At 53.0% G+C, this 20,301-nt stretch overlaps 1 protein-coding gene across 8 annotated transcripts in view; it reads right to left on the bottom strand.

Moving 5' to 3' along the window:
* PTPRS (protein tyrosine phosphatase receptor type S) overlaps positions 1-4,288 on the bottom strand; it is a 116,317-nt gene extending 112,029 nt beyond the window's left edge. For all 8 annotated transcript variants that reach the window (XM_085040128.1, XM_085040132.1, XM_085040129.1 and 5 more), the window contains exon 1: positions 4,264-4,288. In XM_085040128.1, the coding sequence (XP_084896254.1) occupies positions 4,264-4,273 (10 nt within the window). In that variant the 5' untranslated portion in view covers positions 4,274-4,288. The remainder of the gene's footprint in view (positions 1-4,263) is intronic.
* Between the last annotated feature and the right edge of the window lie 16,013 nt (positions 4,289-20,301).

Here is a 20,301-nt window from a genome sequence, read left to right as displayed (position 1 = left end):
CCCTGCAGGCAGGCAGCACTGCCACCATCAAACACGTCAGGCTGCAGGCACTGGTGATTCATCTAGTCCAGCAGCACCCAAAAGCAGATGCTTCAGAGGAATTACCTGTCTGGGTGAAGCTTTTCCTAGCTCCAAGGCAGCACGGCTTGGCAGAGGACCTGCAGCAGGACTGGGGCAGGGAGCATGAGGAGCATTGCCTGTGCCTTTCTGAGGCACTCGAGACACCAAATCTGTAAGTGTTGGAGAAATAACCAAGTTTTCACTCCTCCACACACACTCAGTGCTCCAGGAACAAGGCATGGATGGCACGAGAGCACTCCCAGCAAAACCAGAGCCTTGCTGGCTGCTGGAGCCAACCTCCAGTGGGACAGAACCCACCTGGGCAGCCTGAACCTCTGCAAGTCCTTTCCAGCCTTACCCATTGCGTGACTCTGATTTTTCCTCCTGCCTGCATGCTTGGGGCTCCAGCCTTCAGCTCCAGTGCAAACACCAGGTCTTGGTTAGTGACATAATCCTCTGAATCCCAGCAGCTCCCATTTCACAGGACACAGCTGTTCACTTCCCTGCACGCATTTTTGCAGTCACTTCTTCCCTTCTTTCCCCCTCCCCCAAATTTTTCTGCCTTTTGCTGCTGAAGTTCAAATAAACGCATTTTCAGGACGGGAGTCATAATTTTATCCCTTATTTTTCATTCCCGTCTTTTTCAGAGCAGCATTTAAAGGTTTTGCAGCCTCAGAAACATTGCAGGCACAAGGTTTGCTGCACTGCCATGGCCCTTGGCCACCACTTTGTTCAACAGGGAAGAAATCAAAATTCAAAAGGCAGTTCAACACCTTGACCTTGTGCAACACAAGGAAGAACCAAAGATCCCACAGTCCCAACACTCCTCAAGTGTTTCACGTTTTGCAGTACGACCCTCATCTCAGTCCCAATATTTCCTTCGTTGCACATGAATTTCCTGCTCCTCCTTGCTCCCAATTTTCTCAATTTCTGATGGAAAAGGGGTAAAAAAAACCACCCACAAGGGCTTATTTTCCAGCACAAGCAGGAAGGAGCTGTGTGCAGGGTACGTCCTGCGTGTTCCACATGTCCTTCCTGCACAGAACAACCCAGCCCTGAACAAACCCCACATCTACCACATGTGTGCTCCTGTAGCCCCAACACGAATTAAAGCCCTGACTGTGCCTCCTGGAGAGGTGACCTCCCTCCCACAGCACTTCCAGGAGGCAAAGCCAGCAGACACTAAACCTTCTGGGCAGATTTTACATGAGGATTTGATCCTGGAGCACAGCACCAGTCAGAGATTGGATTTCAGGGCTGTTCCTCGAGGTCCCCATTTTGGCCAGGTCCCGGTGGCCTCCATGGCTCCTGCAGGCAGACAAGTGACATTTCCATGGACACCAGCTGGCACAGTGACCCTCGGGAAAGGATCATGTGATGCATCCCAGTGATCCCACGGGACACTGTCCTACACCAGCAAAAACAGCCGAAAAACAGCCAAAAAATAGCCAGCTTTCCCTTCCCAGGCCAGGGCAAAGCAAAATATCTACCCTCAGGGCAGCTTTTAAACATCAAGGTTTTCTCTCATACTCCTTCACTCAAGGAGATCAGGGCAGAAGATCCTCTTGCTCCTCCTGCTCCAAAACTGTCAATTCCCAGTGCAGCCCATTTGGTGACCTCAGGAAGGAGGGATGGACGAGGCCATGCAAACTACCCAGATCCTGTAACACAGCATGGGGAGAGGCTGCTTAAGTAAAGGATAAAGTTTTAATTTAAGCTGATCTCTGGGGAGAGGAGAAGGTTATTGAATCCATAGGAAGCAGCAGGCAATGAACCGAGTGACCCTGAAGCCAGGCACGAGCAGCCAGGATTCCCAGGGGTGACAAAGCTGGGGGGACAGGCCAGCACCAGATTTGCTGTGGATTTTTTTCATCCCCTGCTCCGGACACACACACATTTCCCTTGTGCTGCCTCACAGAGCAAACAAACGTCATTTCTTCGGGAAAATTGGAGGGACTGTTTTCTTGCCAACCCTTCCCCCTCTCCGAATCCTCCCTCCTTTGCAGCTTGCAGCAAAGTGCCCCTAATCCCCAAATTCTCTCTCTCTACCTGCAGGGAGAGCTGAAACCCTACCCGTCCCCTCCCCCAGCCCTCCAACCACACTAATCCATCAAATTCCCTGGCCTTGCCTACCCCCAGCCCGACAGCAGCAATCCTGGCACCAGATGTCCGCTGACAAAGGCAGCGCCAAGCAGCAAAAAGCAATTCCCATCACCCTTGTCCCGACGGGCTCCGGGCAAACAGCGAGTTCAAAGCCCAACAACCACAGCAGCATCCCAGCATCCTTGTACCATCACACCCTGGGCACGCCGAGCAGCCACTTCCCTCACTGGGGACATGGTGACAAAACCCAAACGATGTCTCAGCCCACCGAAGGGTTACAATTCCCCTCTTCCATCAGGGATTTAAGCCAGGGGTCACTGATGGAAAACAAAAGGGATTTTATTTAAAAAAAATAATCAAACCCCGAGCAAGACATCTGTGCTCTGTCCACACGAGGCTGAAGCTGCATTAGCAACGACTTTGTTTAAAGAGCACTGTTGCTCCTCCCGGCACCCTCCGCGCCGCCTGCCAGAAGGGTTTTGCTGGCCAAACCACGCTCCAGATTAGCCATCTGGATTATCTGTTTTTGCTAAACCTGACCGCAAACCCGGCCTTTGAGACAACACACCCATCTCCAGGGATCAGCTCAGAGAGAGACGGCAGGTTAATTCCCACTCCACACCCTCAGTAAGCCTTTCAAATGCACTGATTTTTTACCTTCTCTTCCCTTTTCCTTCGGTTTGGTACCATTGCTTCCAGTATTCAGAGATGCTACTACATCAGCCTCTGTCAAATCCCGCTGGGCCGTTTATACTCTCAACCCCCATCCTTATTTCACAAAAGCAATTTCAAGCATTCCGACATTTCCCTCAGAGAAATGGGAGGTGCAGGCAGACAGACTGAGCCACGCAGCAGGGACAGGCTGGGCATGCAAAAGCCTCGCCCGAAACCCATCCCCAAAAATCAGTGTTAATGGAGCAAACCCAGGGGCAACACCCAGGACAGGAACCACGCCCTGTTTCTACAACTAATTAATTGCAACAATCTCCCCGGCTGGCTTCTGAAACACTCCAGCTCGTGGTTTCTACGCTCGGTGAGCATCTCTCCTCCTTCCCACGCATCCCTGAGCCGCAGGGACAGCCTCTGCCACCCTGCTCCCTCCTCCTCCGCAGGCAGGCCCTACGCCACAAATCCGGGGGAATTTTGAACTGTCAGCTTCCCTCTCACACCCAGGTTTAGTGCTGCTGCTACGGCATCATTTTATTTATGGCATTGCTCCTGTCATTGTAACGATAAATTCCACATCCCGATTCCCTAACAATACTCGCTGCTATTATAATAATGATCCCATCTGAATGGCACAGGTGCCATTATCAGAAAATCTGTTTGTAATAGGGAACCAACTGTAAAAAAAGGCATTACATCCAAATGAACTACTTAAGAATTACCATAACCAGGGGCCTTGCCTCAATTCCCTCTGCTGCAGCGCTGCTTCCTGCCTGCTCGTAAATAGATAGCAAGTCAAAATTAGCAGGTAAGTCATCCTGTGATTTGGGAGCCACTGCTGAAACTGAGCACTCTGTGGCTTCATCACACAAATAAAATCTACCTCCGCACAGATCTAATAAAGAATTTTTGCAATGCACTAAGTGCTAATGAGAGCACTAATCAGTACACGGAGGAATGGAAACACACCCTTACCCTTATCACCCCATAAAAGTCCCCTGTAAATAGCAAGGAAGGACAGAACAGCTTCTTTAAGAATCCAAACTCACCCAAGTGTACAGGAGCTCATGAAAAATTAAGGCAGAAGTCATTTCAAAATTGGCATAAGACAAACAGGAAAAATCAAGGTCTTGTAGGGTTCTGTTTCACAGATCTCAGATCTCCATTCCTGCCTCAGCCTGTGCACGTTCACAGCTCCCAGGTGCCTCCTGATTCAGGAAGTTTCACCTACCACAACAGTTATTATTTCTACAAAAGAGTTCTGGAAGGGCAGCTACTCCTTCAAAGAGAGCTTCCAACAGATGTTTTCCCACCGTCAGCATTTGAACAAACACAGTGTCTCACACCTTCCACAGTCCCTAATTTTACCAGTTCATTCTTCACATCCGCAAATGCAGCATGAAATAAATCCAAATGTAACAAGATTGCACTTACCTGGTGCCATGAGATGTGCTGCAAACTCTGCCCACTCTGACAGCAAAGCCTTGCATGGGAACAAAATACACCCAGGGTTCAAAACCTCTTCAAACAGAGAGCAGAGGATGGCTTGGAGGGAGTGGTAATGGACTGCAGTGCCTTTTATGGCTAGGTGAGCGGTTAAAATCCAGCCCAGGTGAGGAGCATCTACCAAGCTGCTTCTACACAAGGGCTGCACAGAAGCCAGCATGAAACGAGGATCAGTGGCTTCGCTCCAGCTCCTGGCCGACCGGTGTCAGACAGCTTGTCCCTCCTACACCTGGCACCGCAGGGCAGCCCCCAAAAAAGCACCAAGGACGGAGTTGTGCAACCTCCCCTCTCTGCTCTGCACGTAGCCGGGTGACACCGCGCTGCTGCTCTTTTCTGGCCTGTGCCCACACGCCGCAGACAGGACGCTGGAGCAGGAATCAGAGATACTGGATCTATTCCTGGCATCGCTGCCAACCTGCCGCGGGAGCTGGGCGAGCCTCGCCTCTGTTTCTGTCTCCTCGCTTTTGGCTGAATGATTCAACCATGGCACTTCAGCTCTTTTCACCAGTGGACCCTTAAACTCTTCCCAGCAAGGAGCTGCGTGTTGCTATTCCCATTCTGCAGACAAGGAAGCCAGCAGATTGCCATTCCCCCAAAGGCTGTTTTTCTGGCACGCTCCTTAGAGATTAAATCTAGTGAAATAGCTTTGCCTTACAAGAATCTGTACCCACAGGGCAGACTCAACAGCCAGGGTAAAGAGGGTGTTTGAAACTTGCTGTGATCAAGGTTAAGAAACATAATAAAACACTGTATCCTGCTTTTCCAGCTCTTCAGGATAATGAGGGATTTCCTCATATATCTGCTGCAACTGTCACCTTTACAGGAATTTAGTACCTAATACTAAATTCACTCTCTGTCTGCACACTGAACCTTCAGCCGGTTTATTTTGGTACCTCCACCTCCCAAAAAAACCGACGCACATCTCTTCCAAGTCAAAAGTATAACTGGGCCCTCTCTGGTTTCAATGCCTTTGAGAAATCCCTGCTTTGGCTGCAGGAGGAGGCGGCAGAGCAGCAGGAGGGCAGAGCAGGAACCCTGACACTCCCTCGGCTCCACTCTGACTGGCAGGGGGATTTGGGAGAATTCTCCGTGGGATGATGTCCCTCTTCCTGCCCCAGGGATCAACAGCACACTGCCATGGTGATAAAAGATAGAGATCCCTTCCCCTCCCTTGACCGGCGATAAAAGATAACCATCCCTTCTCTCCCTTGAACGCGGCTGGCTCTTGGAGCAGCAACACGAAAGGAAGGTGAGTGTTAGGATTTCCACTCCGGGGATGGACGGGAAGGAGGGAGCAGAGCAGAGCAGAGCAGAGCAGAGCAGAGCAAAGCCCTCCTCCAGCTCAGTCCCACCCCAGCCAGCCTCACTCACCTCCCCCAGCCCTCATCCCAACACTCCTCCGCAGGAAGGGAGCGACAGGGAGCCCCAAAGGCACCAATCCCCTCCAAACGCTCCTTACGTCTGAGAAAACGCAAATTGTGAAGAAGCTGTTAAAACCGCCTGATTCACTCAAACGCAGATTTTTCACTTCTTCCTTTTTGGTGAAAAAAAATCCCAAATAAACCCCAACCAACAGTGTTAGCCCTGAAAATCCCAGGGCTGCCAGGCCCTTCTGTAGCCAGGAGCAGCTGGCTGTGGGCTGCAGCTCCACACCAACAAACACTGAGCTGGTTACCAAAAGAGAAAAAAGTCTCTGTGCAGGTGGTTTGTTATTCTCAGAAAGGCTCTTTCCAGCAGATGTTCCCCTGTACCATGTGTGGCAATCTCAGTGCGCTTGAATTTGTGATTTTTCCTCTGCTAAGTGACGTTTTCAGGAAAAGAGAAATTAAAGGATAACAAGATGCAGCTATAGAAAGCTATATCTATCCAGGCTAGAGAATTCTCTTTTTTTTAGGAGAAGAACCATAATGTTAGAAACCACTCTTCATATATAGTAATGATCAGCTTAATCTTTACACTTCTTTCCTTAGCTGCAGGAGAGTTCTCCAACAACGAACAAGATAAATTTAAATTTAATTTCAAGTGTTGCTATAACTGCCTCCAGTCAGACCAACTGCTGCAAATTCAAGTCAGAGCCTTGACATAAAAGTTACCTCAGCTACCTGCAACAGAAAAGTTCTTTGCTTTTGCCAAAGTGAGGAAAAAGAAATAGAGGTATAAAATGTGGTTATTTCTCAGGAAAGTTCCAGCTACAAAGTTCCCACAGCTAAATGGACCTATTATATTTCTAAAATTATATTTTATATTTCTAAAATTTATATTATATTTCTAAAATTACACCTTTTAGACAAATCTGCATCTTGAGCTTTAGCAGTAGCCTAATAGCTAGCAAACAAGTCATGTAAAGCCAAGAAAATGAGTTATATTTAACGCTGGGAACGAAGCACAGAAGTTGTGCGATGTTTACAACGAATAAATTCGGTCCGTTTCTCAGAGGCTGCAGCCCGTGTCCTGCCCCACGCTGCCGAGAGCATCGTGCGCTGCTGCAGCCCCGGGCTGCCTTTCACTCATTAAAAAATAAAAGGCATTTCCAGTACGGAAAGAAAACACGTAGTTAGAGGGGTAATTTGGAGAAGAGGGCGAGCTGGAGAGCTGGTGCTTTGTAGGGCAGGCGAGCGCCCCAGCGCAGGGGGATGTGGTTCTTATATTTCCTTGTTTTGCAGCAAAACGCTCCTGTGAGCCTTTGGCCGGCGAGAAAGGGGGAGAGGAAATGGGAGAGAGATGGGGAGAGAGAAGGGAGGGGGAGAGGGAACGGAATCTCCTCCCCAGCGCCGCCCCGCAGCCCGGCTGATGTCCCCCGAGCGGAGCCGCGCCGGGAGCGACCGCACCGAGCTGGGGTTCGGCACAGAGCCGGGGTTCGGCACAGAGCTGGGGTTCGGCACCGAGCTGGGGTTCGGCACAGAGCCGGGGTTCGGCACAGAGTGAGGGTTCGGCACCGAGCTGGGGTTAGGCACCGAGCTGGGGTTCGGCACAGAGCCGGGGTCCGCACCGCCCGCAGGACCCTCGGGCACCCCCAGACCCCCGGCAGCTCCCCCGGCCGTGTGCGCCTCGGTGAAACAGCCGCCCCTTGTTAGAAACGCGCTCAATAATTAAATTTTTAAATCAAACCGACCGTCGCGGACTCGTCCCGGCGCCGGCGGCTGCGGAGGCTCCGTGGTGAGGGCAGCCCGGGGACAGCGCTGGAGGGACAGCTGTCCCTCGGGCCGGGGAGCCGCGACCCCTCGGCGGAGGGAAGAGACCCCTCGGCGGAGGGAGAGACCCCTCGGCGGAGCCCACGGCGGCCCGGCCGGGCAGGGCGGGGCCGGGGCGGGGCCGGGGCGGGGCGGGGAGGCTCCGGGGCAGCGGGGCCCGACCGGGGGGACCCTGACAGCGACCCCCGGCAGTGAGCCCCGCGTCACCCAGTCTGGGCACTCAGAGTCCCTCCGAGCTGCCCTTGGGGTCCCGTCAGAGCCTTTGGGGTTTGTCCCCCCATAGCAGAGCCTTTGGGGTCTGTGCCCCCATACCGAGCCCTTTCGGATTCTCTCACACACCACCCTGGCCACAAAGCTCCCCCAGTAGTCCCCAGAATAAAAGGAGAAGCCCCCTCGCTGTGCCCCCAGGTTCACAGCCCTGCTCACCCAGGGCAGCCCCGTGCCCAACGGGGAAACTGAGGCACGGCAGAGGGTGATGGGGTAACCCTTGCCTTGAGATTCACGGCAATACTTTTGGCCATACAAAGCTCAGCACCACTCAGCTGTGATGAGATAAAATCTCACTTCTAAAAACACCAAAAAAAAAAAAAGGAAATAAAACCATCAACAAAAGCCACAACCTTCTTCATTTATTTTTCATGGAGCTGCACAGCCGCGCTGAGCTCTTGCAGCCATCTGTAAAGGGAGAAGGTAATTCCTAGCCTAAGGACTTTAGAGTTTAAATAAGATATAAACGCAGCGTGAGAGGACAGCAAAGGCAGCGTGAGAGGGGGTGTGCAACAAAAGGGTTTCTTCAGAGGGAGATTAGGATATCACGATTGCAACGTATACGCCTTTGCATTGACTCTATATGGGATTTCAGAGCAGCTCTGTTATCTCCAGGCAGGAACAAAACACTCTGTACTTGCTCTTTTCCAAATCATACCAAAAAGTTGGAACCGACCAGAAAAAAAAAAAATCAAATCACAACAACAAAATTCTTTCTTCCCTCTGCTCCCCTCTAAGTTTTGCCTATTTTTTTTTTTTCTTTTTCCACACAGAGAGATATTTTGCTGTTTTTTTTTTTTTTTTTTTGAAAGCTCGGGGTTGAAAATCCTCGGTCATTTGGGAATTCTCCGAGCCAGCGAGCATAGCAGGGCTGAGCACAGAGAGGTTCTTGGCAGGCCCTGGCGCAGAGAGGGCTGCGCTGGAGCATGTGCCTGGGAGAAGGGGGGCGCGGGGGGCAAAAGAGGCCACATACATTTTTAGAAGAAAAAATAAAAACGAGGAGAAAAAAAAAGCGTCACCGAGGCCGGGCTGGCGCACACGGCAGCTCTGGGGGCTGGGAGCGGGGGAGCAGGGGAGGAGAAAGGCTGGGTGGATGGAAGTGAGGATCCAGATTGAAAACAGATGGGATTTTTCTTGCCAACCTGACATCCGAGACCGCGGGAGGCGGGGTGAAACTTCCCTTCGGAGAGGCTGGCAGCCAAGAGATTTGGTGGGGGGGGCCCCCAAAAAAATCCCAGTTTGGTTTGAAATCCCTTCTCGTCCCTGCTCGGCTGGGGCTCCAGGGTCAGCGGAGAGGAGCCTGCTGGAACTGGGTTGTTTTTAATACTTTGAGGGGTTTGATTTTACCATTAAGTGTCTGATTCATCTGTTCCTGCCTGCTGGAGCTTAGCCCAGCCTGGCAGTTAATACTTGCCCTGGGAGACATTTTAGGGGCATTTTGCACCCCCGCAGATCCCTCTGTGTGTGCTCATGAGGGAAACCCACGTCGTGCACAGAAATAACCCTGCAGGGCACACAGGCCACAACCTCCACCGGCTGAGCTGGGATGCAGGAAACACGCTGGAGTGGGGCTGCAAAGATACACATTTCCATGTAAAAAGGCACCATAAAATGTTGGAGGACCTCACACCCCTTGGCACAGCCCTGGGCACCTGAGCTGGTGGCCTCCAGCAGCCCAAGCTGCCCAGGTTTAAGAAGTCCAAGGATGAAGGACATGAAGGTGCTGGAGTGTGTCCAGAGAAGGGAATGGAGCTGGGGAAGGGGCTGGAGCACCAGGAGGAGCTGAGGGAGCTGGGAAAAGGGTTCAGCCTGGAGAAGGAGAGGCTCAGGGGGACCTTGTGGCTCTGCACAGCTCCTGACAGGAGGGGACAGCAGGAGGGTCAGGCTGTGCTCCCAGGGAACAGGGACAGGAGGAGAGGGAACAGCCTCAGGCTGGGCAGGGGAGGTTTAGGTTGCTTCATCAAAAGGGTGTTCAGGCACTGGCACAGCTGCCCAGGGCAGTGGTGGAGTCACCATCCCTGGAAGGAATTAAAGGCTGTGCAGATGTGGCACTTGGGGACATGGGTAGTGGTGGCCTTGGCAGTGCCAGGGGAACAGTTGGACTCACTGATCTGAGAGGGCTTTTCCAACCTCAAAAATTCCATGATTCTGAGCTCCAACAAATGATACAACAGCCCCAAAGTGGCTTAGCAGTGATTCATCCAGGAGTCAATTTGTGGCTGGCCTGAGGCAGAGCAGAAGGATTGACCACTCCTGGTCACACCTCCTGCTTCCCACTCCAGCCACACACCCCATGCTCAGCAGCACGAGGGTCTGGCTGCTGCAAATCCCAGCAGAAGTGGCACAAGGGTCCCTGGTGCTGCAATGGACACACGAGTCTGTGTGATGGAGTTTTTTACCCCATTTTGGGATAAAAATCACTGCAGGACCGCAAAAGGCTCGGTGTGCACCCAGCACACCCCACGGGAGTGGCACAGCTGCCCCTCCATCAGAACACGGGTGTCCTGTGGGGCTGCCAGGGACATGGGCTCCGTGTCTCCCCAGGATTTCACAGCTACTTTACAAACCAGAAACAAAAAGTTAATGGTGCAGACTTGACCACATATTTTCCAGGGGCTCTGGGAGACCAGCTCTCTGCAAGCCGGCTAACACACACTCTTTTCATTCAGAGCTTTAAATACCCAATTGTGTCTGTTTTCAGCACGCTCATTTTTAGCATTTTAATGATATGGTCCCCGGCTTTCCCCCTCCTTGGATTGGCCCCAGCATGGGTTTTTTTTCTTTTCCCCCCTCCCTTCTTTTTATCATCTTGCAGAGCGAGAGGGGAAAGGGAAGAGGGTTAGCAAGAGGTCACACATTTCTCCTAACCCAATGTTTTTGCAGCAGGCAGGGGGTCCTGCTGGGGACAAAGAGAGCAGCCCCTTGGGCAGTGTGTTGGCTGCAATCGCTGCCCCTTTGGCTCGGCGTGGGACAGTCGCTTCCCTGCCCAGTGCTGCAGGACTGCTGCATGCAGCGACCTTCCCAGGGCACCAAATGGGCAGCAGTGCCCATTGCCTCACTCTGGCATGGCCCAAACCTCACTGACCACAACCAGCCCTGGAGAAAGAGCGTGGGATTTGCCATGGCAATCACTTTCCCTCCTTCCCCTGTGGGCAGAGCTTCCCCACTGGCAGGATTTGGCTTGGCTGCACTGCTCCTCTCCTCATGGTGGGCAGAAGATTCCATCTGCAAACAGGACCTGGGCTGGGTTGGCTCTGTGTCCCCAGCAGCCACCACTGCACTGACACAGCAGAGCTGCTTTGGCTCCAGGCTCAGCTGCAGCACCAACACCCTGAAGCTGCTGGAGCACTCTGCACACTGCCAGGAGAGCAGCAGGAGACTCACAGCTGCACCTGGGAGAACCAAACACCTCCATCCCCACCTTCCCCAAGCACACTCAGCCCTCCTTCCTTTGGGCTCTGCTGCTGTGACCCAACTCCTGTGACCCAGCCCCAAGGGACATCCTCTCCTCCTGTCCCCACCACACCATGTCAACATCCAGAGATGTCCCCATCCCCTCTGCCCCAGCTGCACACACACCACATCCCTAGCAAGCACCTTCACAGGGTGCTTCAACATCAGCCACTCAGAGGATTTTTTATTTTTTTTCCCGCCAAGTAATATCGAAATGATATTTATTAAATTTGCTCTCTAAGTCCCTCAATCTGCTCCATAATACAGTGAATCTGCGAGGTGGTTTCACTGATCCCGCCTCAATGAGACCAGATTAACACAGATGATCCCAGCTTTGCGGCTCCCTCGGCCCGGGGAGGGTCAGAGGTTGTGCAGAAAGGCAAAACCCGCTGGCAGCGTGGAGCTGGAGGAAACCACGTGGCTCTGGAAAATGATTTCCGAGGTTAATTCCAGGTGGGAAGGAGGGAGCACTCAGCGTGGATGGAAAACCCGTTTGCCTCCGTATTTCAGCCTCTCTTATCTCCCTCCTCAAGCACATTGATTGCACCTTCCCCCACCCTGCTCCCCAGCAAGACGCCCATTAAATCTCAAATCAGCTCCAGAAAGGTTCATCAGATCCATTATCTCTGCATTCAGCTAAATTATGAAAATCATTAAGATAAGGAGGCATGGAGCCTATTAGTTTCCTGGAGAGGATGCTTTACAATTCTTTTCCTTCTGCTTCCACATTTAATTACCTTAAGTTTCACAGTATTTAATTCCATTTATTAAACCTTTAATACGTAAAAACAAAACAACAATAAAACCCACTGCTGGTTGTCTTTCAGGAGGGTGCAGAGGCAGGGCTTGGATCGAGGCAATCCTCCATCCATCCATGGACACTCACAGCTGAGCTGCAGCTGCGCTCACGGGGGATGCATCCACCAATTAAAAAGTTAAGGATGTGGCCTGGAGTCCCTGCAAAGGGAAAATGAGCAGCGCCAGCCCAGGGTTCTCCCGTGGGCTCCCCACGCCAGGCTGGTCCTGAGCTGCCTGCCAGGAGCTTTGAACAACCCAGAGCGATGACACAAAAAGCAGTGGGATTGCAGAAACTCTATTTATTCTTTTCTATAATCACAGGAGCACAGCTAATCTGCAACACCCCAACCCCAGGACACCCCAGCGGGGATGCTGCTCCTACAGGTACCCACAGGGATCCATGCTCTGCTCTTTGGGTTATCCTCTTGGACTGATGCTATTTTAGGACACTGATAGGAAGCCTATGGAAGCCAAACCCCCAATGCTCCAAGCAAGGTCAATCTGAAGCATTAGCTGCTCGCTGGCTGCGTTTTGCCTTCCCAGAGATGCCATTTAGCAATGTTGGCTCCTATCAGAGCAGCACCCAAAGCCCCTCATCCTGCAATGGCAAACAGGCTGCAGCCCTCATGTTGGGCTGTCTCTGCCATCCACACAGCACAGATCCTGGAGAAAGCAAACCAAAGCAGAGGCACAGCCAGGGAAGAGTTTGGTGCAGGGTCACCAACTGTGCTGTGCACGGAGGGAAGATGCCAAGCCCAGCTGGTGCCCAAATCCAGCTCACCAAGAGCACAGTGCACATCCACTCCCTGTGAGCACACAGACAATTACAGACCCACACACAGCATCTCCAAACACCTTCTTGCAGGAGATTTCAACATCTGGACAATTTATGGACAACTGAAACTTCCTGCAAGAAGCTGGGGCAATCATGGAGCACCTTGAGCCATTCCTGAGTGTCCAAGGCCAGGCTGGACAGGGCTTGGAGGAACCTGGTCTAGCAAGTGTCCCTGCCATGGCATGGGCTTGGAAGAAGATAATCTTTAAGATCCCTTCCAACCAACCCAAACCATTCTGTGATTCCACAATTCAGACACTTCTCTCCAGCACTCGCACAGCACGATTTGCAAATGCTGCTGCCTTCAAGGCCTGTCCCATCATGCATCCCAACAGGGCCCCACAGCTCCAAGCACTGCAGTTTCTTCCCATCGACATCTTTTACAGGATTAAACCTCAAACTTGGCCTGCATGTTGCATTTGGTTTCTAAATCACGAATCACTCTGGAAAAGTAGCACCAGGAAGAAAAAAACAACTTGCTAAAGTGTTCCCCAGCAGCATATCCACAGACTTTAATATAAAAAAGCTGCTGCTAATTTAAAAAACAAATGTTTAAGCAATCAAGCATGTTTATTTAATTTGTCCTCTCTGTGCCAGAGGAGGGCTGGGCTGCTCGCTGTGGCTGCCACACGGCGTTACCGAGTGTTCGTGGTGAGGTCCCTGCCTGGTGGGATGGGGGCAGCTGGAAGCTCCAACACAACCCATCCCTTGAAGGGGAGCTCAGAGAGGCTCCCTTGGGATAGTCCAGCCTCACCACCCAGAGATGGAAACACATCTAGAGCCCAAGGATGAGACTGAGGACTCAACCCACTGCAGTTGGCATCCAGCATGAATCAGGTCACAGAATCATGGAATGCTTTGGGTTGGATTGGTCTCAAGATCATCCAGTCCCACTCCCCTGCTGTGTCCAGGGACATCTTCCACTAAACCAGGCTGCTCAGAGCTCCATCCAGCCTGGCCTTGAAGAGTTCCATCCATGAATATGGGCATTTCCATCAGCTCCCCATTCCTCCAGGAGCAGTGAAATTTTAGCTCGTTTGCCATCGCTGCAGACCAAAGTTTTTTCATTAAAAAGGCCATGTGTTGCTCTGCTTGCAAAGAGGGTGCAGAATGCACAGAGACAAGGACAGGGGAACCCAGAGCCCCCAGATGAACCCAGCTGAAAAGGGCTGGAGATTTTCACCTGATGACCTTTATTTGTGTTTTTCAAAGCGCCATCTCCATTCTTTGTGGTTACTGTGAGTGTTTTCCATATGAGCAGCACTGGAGAGTCTTGCAGAGCCTGCAGCCATCCCACACTGGAGCCTGCTGAGCAGCCAAGCGAGACCTGCAAAACCCCAGCACAGGCTGCAAGTTGCCACGAAAACCACGTGGGCAGAAATCGATCTGCAGAGGACTTGGGACAAAACCAGTGCTGGGGAAAGCGAGGCTCAGGAATAGAGCACAGACAGAAGGAGCTGCAGCAGCACCATGCCACAGCTGAGGGGACACAGGGACAGTGGAACAGCAGCTTGGGTGCCACCAGCATTGCTGGGCTGGTGCAGCTCCCCAGAGCCTGCAGGCAGTGGCTGCAGGCAGCCCTTGGGCAGGGAGCTGCTCTCTGCAGGGAACTGGCTCTCCCCACGCAAGCTCCTTCATGGAGAGCCTTCTTTGTTTGATTTCTTTAGAAAAAAGCAAAAAGGGAGGGAAGCAACAGCACAGTTTTCCAGGGACCCAGGACTCCTCGTGTCCAACCCCAGGGTGGAGTTAAACTGGATTAAATCTGAACAAAGCTCTCCAGCACAGCCCGAGAGCAGAAGGAATCCTTATGCAAGCACACGCTTCCTCCTGCTCCCTGGGGATGGCAGAAGGGACACCAAGGGACAGCAAGGGCTGCATCCCTACCTGCCTGTGGATTGTAACAATGGAGCTCATAAAAGACACGATGCTCACCTGTTACAAACAGCAGCCCTGTGCTCTGCCCCTCGCTCAGGAGTCCTGCAGGGCAGCACCACAGGCTGGTTTCTGCCTCTCCCCAAGAAGGGAAGGGAAGGAGCTCAGCTCTGTGCAGACACGCTGGGACTGAGCCCAGCAGCTCTCCTGACTGCCCTGTCCAGACACGCCTGGGCTGTGGGTCCTGCAGGGAGTAGGGAAACCTTAGAGAACCTTCCAGTACCTAAAAGGGCTACAGGAGAGCTGGGGAGGAACTTTGGAGGACAAAGAGGAATGGCTTCCCACTGCCAGAGGGCAGCCTTAGATGGGATATTGGGAAGAGATTCTCCCCTGTGAGGGTGCTGAGGCCTTGGCACAGGGTGCCCAGAGAAGCTGTGGCTGCCCCTGCATCCTTGGAGTGTCCAAGGCCAGGCTGGACAGGGCTTGGAGCAGCCTGGGACAGTGCAAGGTGTCCCTGCACATGGCAGGGGTGGCACTGGATGAGTTTTAAGGTCCTCCCAACCCAAACCATGCTGTGACTCCACGACTGATGATGTTGCTTTGCCACTGCAGTGTGCTGAGGTGAAGAGCCCACAGCAGCATCAGCACCTGGGGGAGGAAGTACAGATTGTGCCTTCCTGACCTGGGAGACATCAGCAATTGCCAGCCAAACCAGGCTGGGCTGCAGCACTGGTAGCTCAGCTGTCCCATGCCTGATGCAAAGCCCCATCTCTTCCAAAAGGGCCTCCAGAAATGCACTGCTGAAAATGCAGCAGATATTACACACTGCTGGTGACACCTCTCCCTCTTCCTCATGTCCCAGACACACTTTCACTCCTCTTCCCACCATCCCATCAGCTGCCAGCTGCACAGGGGCCCTGCCAGCTGACAGATGAAGCTTCAGGTTAACAAATCCAATTTGTCAGAGACAAAAAGCCAAAGCATTTCATTTCTGCTGGCTTTTTTTTTCATAAAATTGCTCAGACATTCAAGACTTGAAATGTCACCGTGTCACTTGGTGGCAGCTGAGGGCACAGAGCTGGAAAGGTCGGGAGAAGCTCTCCAAGAGTCACCCCTGCTCAGTTTGAAGGGAAGGGGAGCAGGGCAGACAGGGCCACTGTTACTGCTGGGGACAAGGAGGCCACCAGCCCACACACAGCCCAGAGCTCCCACTGCAGCTCTCAGCAGGGCACAGAGGGATGCTGATGCCCAGTGCCAGAGCATGAGCACCACCCAGGATTGCAAACTAACCCCTTTGGCTCTCTTTCACCCCCAAACTCCCTCCACTCCACTGCCCTGCACCAGGCAGAGAGTCTCAGAGCAGGGCTGTCCAGAGGGGTTCCTGCTGTGTTATCCCACGAGTGCTCTGGGCATCCTGGAAGGACCCAAAAGCAGTGTCAGCACAGCCAGGGCTGCGCTCCCCACCAGGGCAGGGCACAGGGAGTGAGCACTGTGGCTGCCAGGCATCCCTCCAGCCCACAGGAACCCGAGACCTCCCCAGTGGCTGAATTTACTGCTGGGAACATAGAGTTACAGCCCAGAGGTGAGGCAGAACAGGACACCCCGGGGCCCAGGGCCCAGCTATGCCATGTATGAGAGTGCCTGAAAACGAAAACGGGCAGAGTCCGTGGTGTCCATCTGTCCCTGCAGCCACCAAGGCCACGGCCAGCAGCCTCGCCTCAGACAGCACTTGGGTTTGGTGTTTAATTGCAGAGCCTGGTGAGAACACGAGCTGCTGCTCATGGGTTCTGTGAGCCCCAGGCTCCTCACAGGGCTGCAGCCTCCCAAATGTCAAGAGGCTGATTCTGACCCTCTGCTCACACACAGCCCAGCGTGGGGGGTCAACACCAGTCGGCTGCAGCACCTCCCATCCTTCCCATCTCAGAGAGCATCGTTGGCCAAAGCCTCAGGCTCTGGGCAATAGCCAAAGCACAATGACATGACACGACACCAGAGCCCACCCTGGGACTGCCCCAAAATGCCAAAGTGCCATCCCAAAGCACAGCAGGCCCCAGGTGGGAGAGCAAAAGCTGCTTCCCACACTGGCCTGCCATGCTCCCTGCACAATTCCTGGTTCCAGCAGTGGGAAAGGCTCTGGCTTCTCTGCCCAAGATGATGCAGAGCAAGGATGCTGCTCCAGTTTGCCTCTCGGGCATATGGGGGAACAGAACCCAAGGGAAGCACTGCCAGGGGCTGAGCCAGGCAGCAAGGGGTGACCAGAACAGGGAACTGGGAGGCTTCAGTCAAGCTTGGCTCAGAGCAGCCACCCTGGTGCCACAACATCCACAGGAGACATTCCGTGGGCACAGGGACTAGATGGAGCCTGGGCTCTCCCACTCCCCCAGCCCAGAGCTCCTTCTGTGCATCCTCCTGGAGGGGGTGGTCATGGCACTGAGCCGGGAAGCAGCTGGCACGGAGCTGAGCAGGGGGCCACGTGTCCCCTACAGCAGAGCTCTGCACGGGCTGTTCCTGTCCCTTCCACCGCCTCCTTCCCGGCAGCCAGTCCCACTGCCGTCTGCTGCCGCCTGCTCCATCCTCCCCTCATCCCATCCCACCTGTCCCAAAGCTTTCCCAAGAGTCCCCAGGCCTTCCCCAGAGTGGCAATGGTTGCAGTAATGTGGGTTTTCCCAGCTCCCACCCCATTGGACCAAGGCTCACACTTCCAAAGGCTCCATGACCCTTGTGGGTTCCTTTCAACTCGGGATATTTTCAGATTCCATGACTGCAAACAGCCCAGAAGGTTCCTCTGTCCTGCACTCCCATTATCCACATCCACAAGCTGTGGCTACCAGCAGAGATGCACATACAGGTGGAATGGGATGGACAGACAGGATTCCAAGTGATGCCACCACTCTCAGCACTGCCTTGGCAGAGGGTGCTGAGCAGCACAGCCTTCCTGCGACTTCAAAAAGCTCAAGCCCAGAAATTATTTACATAGGCAAGATTTCACGATATGGGGTTTTTTCACTCCTAAAGGACTACTCAGAAAAAAAAAATTGGTTTAAAATAAAGTGACTTCCAAAGAAAAATCTAAGTTGAAAGCCTTGCTTTGATTTTATTTTAAGATTAAAGCTCTCTGCAGAGTGTTCAAGGGCCCTGATGTGAGGACCACAAGCTCCTCTGATACTTCCTAGAAAAACTTGCAATTGAGCCACCCGTAAATGCTCCTCATGAGAAGGTTCAGAGGGCCTGGAGGAGATCAAGGCTCTCAGGGGACACACACTGCCCAAGACACTGCCAGGCTGCCCTGCCTTGAGAGCATCTGTCCGCAGGAGGCACAATGGAGGATGGAAAATGGGAGCATGGATAAGGGATACAGCTCACTCAGAGACATTGGAAAACGTCAAGGATAAGCCAAGAACAAAGCACTGGCATGGCAGATCCAGTTACACGACAGCACAGCCTAATTACAGCCTGGCCCTGGTTTAGAAGAGCGAAATCCAAACCTACATGCTCTGCAGGCTGACCTGGGCAGCCCAGTGCTGGGGACAGTGGCTCTGGGGCACAGACCCCCTTAGCTTTGAGGGTATTAAGGATTTCATTCACTTTTCTCTCTTACTTCTAAGAAACACTTCAGTTCCTCCCACCTCCCTTCTTTTCCTCTTTTCAAAGCAACCTTATGCCTATTTTTAGATCAGCACATCTCAGCGCTGCCGGATGGGTGACATCCCCGCGTCACCTCCGCCAGGAGCAGCAGCAAAACGATGCTCCTGCTCTCCACACTGCTGGGGCAGCTGCTCAGCCTGGGCATTTTCAAGCTGCTTTCCAGGGGCATGACTGGATAAAACATGGAAGCTGCCATTCCACTGCTCAGGAGCAGATGCTGAGGCTCAGCAGGGCTGTGGTGTTTCCCAAAACCCAGATGGCCTCATCCGGATCCCCTTACAGGACCAGCAGCACAGCCTTTGGGGCACACAGTCCATGAGCAGCTCTAGGGGCTAGAAACACCTCGTGGCACCAGGCAGGTCAGCCTGCTCCAATCAAGGTGCTGAAATGATGATGGTGGTGATGGTGGCTGCAGCTTCATCCTCATCCCTCCCCGAGGACACAGGACACGGTGAGGGTGGTTTGTGCTCCTGCCCTGCGCCCAGCTCTGCTCAGAGCACAGCTGTGGGTTCAGCCCCAGCCTTTGAGAGTGCCAAGCTGTGCATAAATAAATCTTCTTCTCAGCACAGTGCAACAAGTCCTTCCAGGAAGGAAGCAGTAGGAATCTTGCTCAGCTGCCTTTCTCAGGGCTCTGAGCACATCCCAAAGCAGAACCAGAGCTTGCCCGCTGGAGTGGCTGTCAATTCCAGAGGGATGGTGCTAGGGGACTCAAAATCCAGGGATTTTCCTCTTCCAGGCAAGTTTTGCAAGACGACCGAAGTAAACTGCAAGTCTCAGCACCTGGATGCCAGAAAGGAACAGAGGTGGCAGGAAATCCCAAAGCAGCGGAAAATTCAGCTTTTTCTGGGTCAAATGCAGAGGAGGAAGTGGAGGCACAAGCAGAGCGAGAGGAAAGCCCTTTCAGGAGAGCAGCTCAAGAGGTCAGGTCTGTACGAGGTTTCTGGGGATTTACAACACTTCGATTTGGATGCTGAAGGTCAAAACCCTGGAGATGAGCAGAGCTGGTTCCCCAGAGAATGATTAGCCAACAACTCTCCCTGCAGAAGTGAAGCAGTCCCAGTGGTGTGTGGGACCAGCAGCTGTCACCTCCCACTGCTGCACTGGCAAAAAAATCCATCCCGGGCACAGCAGATGTCACATCACCTTTGCTTCGGAGTGGGTGGCCGAGCTGGACACACTGATCCACCTGGCTGTGCTGGACAGGGCGGTGATCCCAAATTCCCACAGTCAGAGCTCAGTGAACAGCAGCCTTTGGGTAAAACCAGTCAGGAGGGGAAGGAGACGAGCAGCAATCTGATGGCACTGTGGGGACGCAGAGGCTGTGCTGGAGCCCCAAAACAGCCTGTTCCCCCAGGATCACACTGAGCTGCCAAGGCTGAACCATTCCTGGGATCGCTCTTGGTCCTGTCAGCTCTTGGGATTGCTCTGGAGATGCAGTGACAAGGTAAAGCCATCTGTGGCACCTGTCTTGCCACATGCAGGGCCATCATTGCCCCAGCAGCCTGCGAGAGCTGCATCTCCTCCTGCTGAAATCCAGCTGGGAGAGGGAGAAAGGCAGCCTAGCTGCTCAGCATGGGGGATTCACTGGGGTGCTGCCCTGAACCCCCAGCCAATGGCAGGACAGAGGCCGAGTTCAGAAATCTCTGTTGGCTATTAGCAGGAACACCAGGTTACATCCTATCACCACCATTTTAGAGCCCTGAACCAAACAGCCACACATAAATACACCTGGGAAAAACAGATCTGCTTCTTGCTTTATTTATCAGCCAGGGCTGGGAGAGCAGGGACACATCCCTAAGACACCTTCTGCTGCCTCCAGAAATGTGTTCATTATTCCCAGGCGGTGTCTGGCAGGGTGCGGATCGCTCTCAGATTACAGATGTTTATCAGTGAACTATAATAAAG

This window comes from Lichenostomus cassidix, chromosome 28 (genome assembly GCF_008360975.1).
Source record: "Lichenostomus cassidix isolate B80296 chromosome 28, HeHo_3.0, whole genome shotgun sequence".
NCBI lineage: Eukaryota > Metazoa > Chordata > Aves > Passeriformes > Meliphagidae > Lichenostomus > Lichenostomus cassidix.
Note: the sequence above shows the minus strand (reverse complement) of the source record. Positions and strands in the feature narration are given on the sequence as shown.